The 7,998-nt window shown below is 55.6% G+C and overlaps 1 protein-coding gene across 2 annotated transcripts; it reads left to right on the forward strand.

The window, feature by feature from the left end:
• The first annotated feature begins 668 nt into the window (after window positions 1–668).
• NLE1 (notchless homolog 1) lies at window positions 669–7,619 on the forward strand. 2 transcript variants are annotated; one of them, XM_035342809.1, is made up of 13 exons: window positions 669–734; window positions 940–1,083; window positions 1,166–1,383; window positions 1,480–1,559; window positions 1,824–1,900; window positions 3,260–3,357; window positions 4,516–4,708; window positions 4,858–4,993; window positions 5,203–5,249; window positions 5,400–5,602; window positions 6,551–6,710; window positions 6,800–6,870; window positions 7,356–7,619. In XM_035342809.1, exons 1-13 carry the CDS (start codon window positions 729–731, stop codon window positions 7,366–7,368), a joined length of 1,446 nt encoding a protein of 481 aa, XP_035198700.1. In that variant the 5' UTR covers window positions 669–728; the 3' UTR covers window positions 7,369–7,619. The 2 variants fall into 2 exon arrangements, with proteins under 2 accessions (XP_035198700.1, XP_035198701.1); XM_035342810.1 differs by lacking the exons at window positions 669–734; window positions 940–1,083; window positions 1,166–1,383; ... (1 more) ...; window positions 1,824–1,900; window positions 3,260–3,357 and adding an exon at window positions 3,480–3,611.
• The last annotated feature ends 379 nt before the right edge of the window (window positions 7,620–7,998 follow it).

Raw genomic sequence — 7,998 nt, forward strand, 5'->3', positions numbered from 1 at the left:
CAGCCTGCTCCTCCAGGGCCCAGGCATGGCCTTGGGGGCTGTCACTGACTGGCCAAGCCCTTGCTTTGGGTAATTTCTTTAAGCTGATTTGTTTGAGTGGTGGCAGGTAAAGCAGTATTCTGCGGTTGGTTTGGTTTCCCTCTTCTGTGGGTAGGCAGTATTGAATTTCGATGGTGTGCTGATCGCTGGGGCTATGGACACCTGATGCTTGCTATGCTTGTCACTGGTTTGTGCTGGGTGGGACAAGCGATGCTGTATTTCTTGCTTGCTTGCTTTCAGATTTGCATAGCAGGATTGAATCTTTGAATCTCTTTCCTTGGTGCGGTACATTCTTCCCTGCCTCCTCCAGCCCACCGAGACTGTTTTTATATGGCAGATAAAACACTTCAGTTTGCAGCCTAGCCCTCCTACTAACACGGGCAAGGTGCAGGCTGCAGGACTACCTTATTTTACATGGCAATGTGACAATCTAGGACCTTCCTTATGTTTTTACAGCGTTTCATTGTAGAAAGGTATTAAAAAGCATCTCGGTGGCCACTATAGGAAAGGACACGACCGGCGGGGACGGGTCCGTGCTAAGGGGAGCGGTAGCCACCGGGTGGGGTCTCGAACCCGTGGTTCGCCCAAGCCCCCGCCGGCCGCCGGGGGGCAGCAGCGCCGCGCCCGGCTCCCCCGGTCCCGCCCCGGCGGAGCGGCCGCTTCCGGCGCACGCGGGCGGCAGCGCGCACATGGCGGTGAGCGGGGCACCGGGACCGGCACCGGGATGGGATGGGGCACCCCGGGGCCTCCTGGTTGCCGTGGGGGTCTCCCGTAGGGCCCGTCCCTCGGTGGGGTGCCTGCTAAGGGGGTTCGCTGCCGGCCCGGCTCTGGGGGTCTGGGCCCTGCCGTGCCCCCGGGCTGGGCTGCTTGGGTCCCGGCGCTGAGCCTGCTGTCCCGCAGGGCACGACGCCTCCCGAGGACGTGGAGCGGCTCCTGATCCAGTTCCGTGATGAGGCCGGGGAGCCCCTGGGGTCCCCCTTCGACGTCCCGGTCCGCATCACGCCGGGCGAGCTGCAGCTGGTGTGCAACGCGCTGCTGCAGGAGGTGAGGCCGCCCGCCCCGGGGCACCGGGCGTCCTGGCAACCGGGCTGCCCCTGCGCCATCGCTCCTGCCCCTTCTCTTCCAGGACGAGCCGGTGCCGTTGGCCTTCTTCTTCCGCGATGCCGAGATCGTGGTGTCACTGGAGAAGACCCTGGCAGGGCAGGCGGTGGAAACAGAGAAGGTCCTCGACATCGTCTACCAGCCACAGGCGGTGTTCAGGGTGCGGGCGGTGACGCGCTGCACCAGCTCCCTGGAGGGACACACCGAGGCCGTCATCTCCGTCGCCTTCAGCCCCACGGGAAAGTACGAGGGGCTGGGTGCAGGCGGGGGGCTCAGAAGCAGCAGCCACTGACCCACCTGGCGTCACCGCGCTGAGCCTGACTCTTCCTCCTGTCTCAGGTACCTGGCAAGTGGCTCTGGAGACACCACAGTCCGCTTCTGGGACCTCAGCACAGAGACACCGCAGTTCACAGCCAAAGGTGGGTGCGGGGAGTGCCAGGGGAGCGGCTCCTGAAGGCCCACAGGGATCCTTCCCCCTGCCCAGGGGGACACAGAGCAGCCCACGGGTGCTGTGCCAGCCACATGGCACCCTCCCTTGGAGGGGAGTTGCTCTCTTCCCCTAGTGAAGTAAAGAAAGAAGGAGGAACACGGAGGATTCTCTTTCCCTGTCTTGGGGGTGCCGCCTGCTGGGGGCCAGGTCGGTGCAGCTCTCTGCTCACTCTTGCTCACGCTTTCTCTGCCAGGTCACCGGCACTGGGTGCTCAGCATCGCCTGGTCTCCTGACGGCAAGAAGCTAGCCTCGGGCTGCAAGAACAGCCAGGTGGGTGCTGGCTCCGTGGTCTCTTGGTGCCCCAGCTGGGGGAAATCTGGGGGAGTGTGCAGTGGGTTTGCACAGGAGGCCCTGCGCAGCTCTGGTCCAAAGCGAAATGCAACCTGCCAAGTGGGCTCTAGGGGCTCTAGGGGCAAAGACTTGTTTTCTTTGGCAGTTTGGGCAAGACAAGTGTCCGGTAGTTCAGAGCAGGATTTCCTACGCCCTGCAGGAGCTCTGTGTGCGGATGCATCGCAATGGCTGCGAGTAGCGGCTCTGAGCTGGCCTGTGCCTCAGCTGTGCCAGGCAGGGCTTTGTTTCTGTTGCAGCAGTCTCGCCGCTGAGCCCTGCTGTCTCATGGCAGATGCTTTTGCCTCTGTACAGGAAAGAGTCCAGGATTTGGACATGGCCCTTGGCAGACAGTTCCATCACGAGGGAGGTGTCTGGAGCAAGCAGGGTGTTGCGCGGCCAAGCCAGGGTTGCTGTTTGCATGACCCAGACATGCAGTGGCAGCCTGTTTCACTGCTCCCGCTCAGACACAGACAAATTCCCTTTTACAGGAATGCAAAGGGGGCCCTTCCCCAGCTGTGGGGCAAAATACATGTGCCTAAGCAGCTTCCAGAAATGCCTGGGGAAGCAGGAGCACTTGGGTGCAATTACAGGCAAGTCACCTACTTGCTGGGCTGCAGCGGGTCCTTCGCTTGCTCTGACCTTCGGAAGGTCTGGGAGCACGGAGAGTGGCTGCAGAGCTGCCAAGCGGCGCTGTCCCGGGCTTGCTCTCTACGCAGCTGCTCTGGAAGGCTACTGTGACACGAGCCCAAGGAAATAGGCAGGTTCTGGCTTCAGTTTAACCCAGGGAGCTGCTTGTTCTCTGTTTTTCCCGGGTTCTTAAGTAGCAGATGACTAATGCCTTGGCTCTTTGGATGAGCATTTATATAGAGGGAAAAAACAACAGAAAACTAGCATGTGTCCCACCCACAGAATCTGATAATAAGTAGCATTTAGCACTCTCTGGCTTTCATCATGCTCTGTAAACATTCACCAACTCTCTGGCACAGAGTGTCAAAGGCTCAGACTGGCTTTCTGAAGGCCTGGATTGCTTTTGGGTTGAGGCGGATATTTTTGTAACAGCAGCATCTAAAGCAGAGAGGAGGGCGATCGGGTCTCATGCGCTGAGATGTCAGCTGATTGCTGCTGGGATCTGCAAAGGCATCCAGTCCTTCTGCTCTCCTCCCGTTCTGCTCTGTCTGCCAATGTAAATCCCAGCCCCACAAGACTGGGGACACCTATCCTTTCTAAATGGAGCCTCAGCGTTCCTGGGTTTCATGTGATGTGTGGCCTGACACGACCCTCTTGCTTTCTCTCGGGCAGATATTTCTCTGGGACCCAGCCACCGGCAATCAGATCGGCCGGGTTCTCGCCGGCCACTCCAGATGGATCACGTGCCTGTGCTGGGAGCCGCTCCACATGTAAGTGAGGGGCCAGCCCAGCCCTTCTTCCCCATTACTTTTAAGGAAAAGACCAGCTTGACCTGAAGGGCATTTCTCCTGTTTGCCTTTCTCCTGTTATGGTGCGTAGAGGGACCGTGTGCAGCAGAATGTCCTGTGAGGTGGGGCAGGAAAAAGGCATCCAGCTCAGGAGTCACAGCTGCTGCTCGCAGTCCCTTCCCCAGGGAAGCTGCTGTTGGGCCGTGCCTCTGCTCCCCTCACCCCGTATAAAAGAGGTACCTGCCAATGGAAAGGGCTTAATCTTTGCAGTGCTGGACAGGCTGCTCGGCGTGCTGAGATGGGAGCAGGAAAGCCTGCGAGCGTGGAGCCTGAGCTCAGTCTCTGCAGAGCACTCCTGTTCTGCCCTCCTTCATCCTGATTGCCTCTGTTTGTTTATCTTGGGGGCTGATTAACTCTGCAATCTCCTTATCCCTTGGATCGGCTAAAGCTCTGTCTGGGAGAGATGGGTGAGGGGGGACAGTTACAGCCAATAATCCAAGCCATTATAGAAATAAAGAAGGAAAAAAAGGGTCCCTTCAGAGCAGAGCCCTGCAAATTGAATTTGCCGGTAGGAAACTCCAGCAAACCATTAATTGGATTTGCAAAAACTGATTATAAAGGAGGATCAGGAAATGGAGAGCAGGGAGATGACCCTGCCAGAGCTCGACTTCCCTGTCTCCAGCCAGCTGCACAAGGGGAAGGGCTGTGTTCTTCCTCACCCCAGCACTGCCCTCATGCTGCCGATGTGGCCAGTGGTGCTGTCAGTTGTTACTAAGTCTCCTGACTGCTTGGCTTAGTGTTGTGCTGCTCGTTTTTTTTTTTTTTTCTTTGAGGATGGTTTGCTGTCAGCAGCCAGCTATAGGGAGACAAAAGGGAAACTCCTGAGAGCAGCGATGCAGCAGGAGGCAATGAGTGTCATTTTCAGCCCAAGAGTTGGTTTGGAGGGAAGCATCTGTCTGCTGGTCCCCTGCCTGTGGGATCTGGTTCTCTGTAGTTGCCTCTGCCTGGCCTCTCGCTGGTGTTAAGCCAAACGAGAACATTGTCTTTTAGAAACTTTTGGGCTCAAATCCTCTGAGGCTGATGGAGTAAGATCTTAGCTGTGCCTGCGGTGCAAATGGATTTGATGATCTTTTTTCCCAGAAACCCGGAGTGCCGCTACCTGGCAAGTGCCTCCAAGGATGGCAGCGTCCGCATCTGGGACACGGTGATGGGCAGGTGTGACAAAATCCTGACAGGCCACACGCAGTCGGTGACGTGTGTGAAGTGGGGTGGCGATGGCTTGCTCTACTCCTCCTCCCAGGACAGAACCATCAAAGTCTGGAGGAGCCAGGACGTAAGTGGGGTGGGCAGCCCTGCGGCTTGCTGACCAAGGGGCCTGCACGCGGCATTGGAGCTTTGTCCGCTCCTCCTGCCATGGGTTGAAGTGCTGCTGTCTGGCTCCGTCCTGCCTGTCCTTCTCTAAGCATGTGGTTTTGTTTCCAGGGCGTCCTGTGCCGCACCTTGCAGGGCCACGCTCACTGGGTGAACACCATGGCCCTTAGCACCGACTACGTTCTCCGCACTGGTGCCTTCGAACCTGCTGAAGCCACCATCAACCCGCAGGATATGAGTGGCTCCTGTAAGTGCCACGCTGCGTTGTAGGGTGGAGGAGGCGGCGAGACCTGCCGTCTCTTAATGCTGCCAGGAGCTGAAGCAATCTTCAGAGCTGGGAGCAGACAGAGTCAGGCCCACAGAGTCAGGACTGGAATTGGCATCATAGGATTATAACATTGCTTTTCCCCCCACAGTTTCTAGTCTTTCTTAGCCCTCTCCCTTTCTCTCTTTTAGTGGCAGAACTGAAGGAAAAGGCACAGCAGAGGTATGAAAAAGTCAGGGTAAGTCCCACTGCAAAGTTTGCCCTTGCCTTGGTTTGTAACATTAGTGCTGGTGGAAGCAGTAAACGCACACAGTTGGCTGTTGGGTGTGTTTCCAGGCTGTCCACACCTGGCTCTTACAAGAATTGGGTTCTGTCATCCCTTTCTCAGGGCTCAGGACCAGAGAGGCTCGTCTCAGGGTCAGATGATTTCACGCTGTTTCTTTGGAAGCCAGCAGAAGACAAGAAGCCACTGGAGAGAATGACAGGCCACCAGGCACTGATTAATCAAGTCCTGTTCTCGCCAGACACGCGGATAATAGCTAGTGCTTCCTTTGACAAGTCGATAAAGCTCTGGGATGGCAGGACAGGAAAGTGAGTTTTTCTGTCCTCTTACAGAGGTGGTGTTTGTGTTGGGTCTGCGTGTGATGTGCAGGTTACACAGAGATGGGCAGTCCTGTTGTCACTGTCAGCAGCTCCCTGCTGTGTTCAGCATCTCTGTAGCCGTAACTCACACAAAGACATTCTGCTCCTGTTTCTTTGCCCTTGGGAAGTCCCTTGTTGGGCTCCTCATGTGTTGTAGGGCCTGTGCTTAGCCGACTGGATGGGATTCTGCTGTTGCCCAGCCGCAGTGCTGCCTGGCACCCATGTGGCACATGCTGTCTGCTGCAGGGCTGGTTCTCTGGGGCAGGCACGGCTGCGGTGGGGTGGGATGTTCCACTCGGCTGCTCTCCTGAAGATGTGTGCATTGCACGCTGTAGGCTGACCCAGTTTAAACAGTGCCCGTGCCAGGGAACAGCTTGTTCTGGATGATGCAAATTCTTGTAGTTACAAGTGGTGCTGTTGGTGTTTGGATGTCCCTGTAATCCAGCTTTTAACCTTCTGCGAGAGTGTTGGTGAGCTCCACGGGGCAGAAGTCGTTCCCTTGTTCTCCTTTGTACCGATGAGCTCTGGTTTCATGTCAGTAATTTAATGGTCTTTCCACATCCAGGCATGTTTCTGCTCAGCTAAAGAGGAAGGAGATACCTGTACAGGGAGGCTGCAGTGTTGCCTGCTGGATAAGGGTTTCTTGGAGGAATTGAGATGAAGGACCTGTCCTCAAGAAGGCTCTGAGCCTGTCTGGGAGGAGTTTTAGACAGATTGAATTGACTTTATGCAATTGACTGCCTTACGTTTGCAAAGTATGAGATGGATTGGAGTGTTCTGGGCTCCAAAGCACTTGCTGGCAACCAGAGTAGAAGCATGAAGACAAGGCAAGGGCAGGTTTGAAACAAATCTGTTGTTCGCTCCTCTGACAGCTTGGTCATGCCTCCTCTGCCCCAGGTACCTGACGGCGCTGAGGGGACACGTCTCGGCTGTGTATCAGATCGCCTGGTCAGCCGACAGCCGCTTGCTGGTGAGCGGGAGCAGCGACAGCACGCTGAAGGTTTGGGATGCTGAGACAAAGAAACTGGCCATTGATCTTCCTGGCCATGCAGACGAGGTGAGCGGTCAAGCCGAGGTGCTTGAGACAGGTAGGAATGTTGACTCCTCCAGGGACAGCAGAATTAATTGGGTCTTTCCCTGTGCTAGGTGTTTGCAACAGATTGGAGCCCAGATGGACAAAGGGTAGCGAGCGGAGGGAAGGATAAGTGTTTGCGGATGTAAGTAACCTGTGGTCTGTCCGTGGAGGAAGGCACAGCCACTCCTCATCTGCAGTTTCGTTGCAGAGACCTGCACGGTTAGGGCATGCTCTCTCCTTGCTGAGAGTACAGCACGGGCCACGTCCCAGCTCAGAGACCTGACCTGCCTCAGTGCAGGGGCTGCTGCTGTCCCCTGGGAGATGACTAGAAAGCAGCGTCCCTCCAACTGAGCCGTCAGGGGGTGAAACTTGACTCAGATGTTTTGGCTCCTGGAGAGGGCTGGAGGGGGGGAAAGGAGCAGTTGTACCAGTCGGTCAGAGCCTTCCTTTCTCACCTTGCTGTCTCAGAGTTATGCAGACAGACAAATTCCTGTGAGCCGATTGCCATTTGAGCACAGCTGATGAAGGAACCTGGTCCCAAGGTCCTTGCTGTGCCGCTCTTGCACTAGGCCATGCGGCAGCACTGGTGCCAGACTGCAGAGACTCAACAGCTCTTTCTGTCCACAGATGGCGTAGATAGGAGCAGCGACATGAAGCCACCGTTCCTGTCCTAAGCTGCCTTGCCCGTCAGTTCGATCTGTCTGGGAGATCAGCAAGGTGATGGACAGCAGGGGCTGACCTGAGCACGTCTCCTTGTTCCTGTTACCTGCTCTCCCTCATGGACTCTTTCCTTATTATTTATTTAAGGAAATTTTAATTCCGGTTCTTATTAAGAGCTGTACTTTGCGGGATGATTTCCTCTGAATATTACAGGAGGGATATCTTATCTGTCTCAATTTCAGCCTGCTTTTTATTGAAATTTCAGCCTTACAGTGTTCTGCCCCCTTGGAAGGTAAAAACAAAGGGTGCTCATGCTCTTCCTTGCCATGTGAAGAATCCTGCGGGCATGAAGGCTTTTAGTGGGAACAGAAAGGGTTATCTTTGTGTGGCTTTTAGAGAGAGGGAGAGGAAGGGGAAAATACAGCACATCATTACGTTGCAGAATTGTGTTCAGCTGCATGCCTTGGACAAAGATCTGCTGAGAATAAGGTCTCGGGGGTTCCTCGTTATTCCAGTAATGTTTTGCCTTTCCACTCAGCCTGCATGCTGTGCCAAGCATTATCTGTCAGTGATCCTCCTTGTTGACAACAGCTAACTAATCACTCATCCA

The sequence above is a fragment of the Oxyura jamaicensis genome, chromosome 19, assembly GCF_011077185.1.
Source record: "Oxyura jamaicensis isolate SHBP4307 breed ruddy duck chromosome 19, BPBGC_Ojam_1.0, whole genome shotgun sequence".
In the NCBI taxonomy this organism is placed as follows: Eukaryota; Metazoa; Chordata; class Aves; order Anseriformes; family Anatidae; genus Oxyura; species Oxyura jamaicensis.

Excerpts from the sequence above, each read along its gene's own strand:
- NLE1 (XM_035342809.1), top strand. Across the intron at positions 1,560-1,823 it reads ACCGCAGTTCACAGCCAAAG|GTCACCGGCACTGGGTGCTC; the intron begins GTGGGTGCGGGG and ends TTTCTCTGCCAG. Across the intron at positions 3,358-4,515 it reads TGCTGGGAGCCGCTCCACAT|AAACCCGGAGTGCCGCTACC; the intron begins GTAAGTGAGGGG and ends CTTTTTTCCCAG.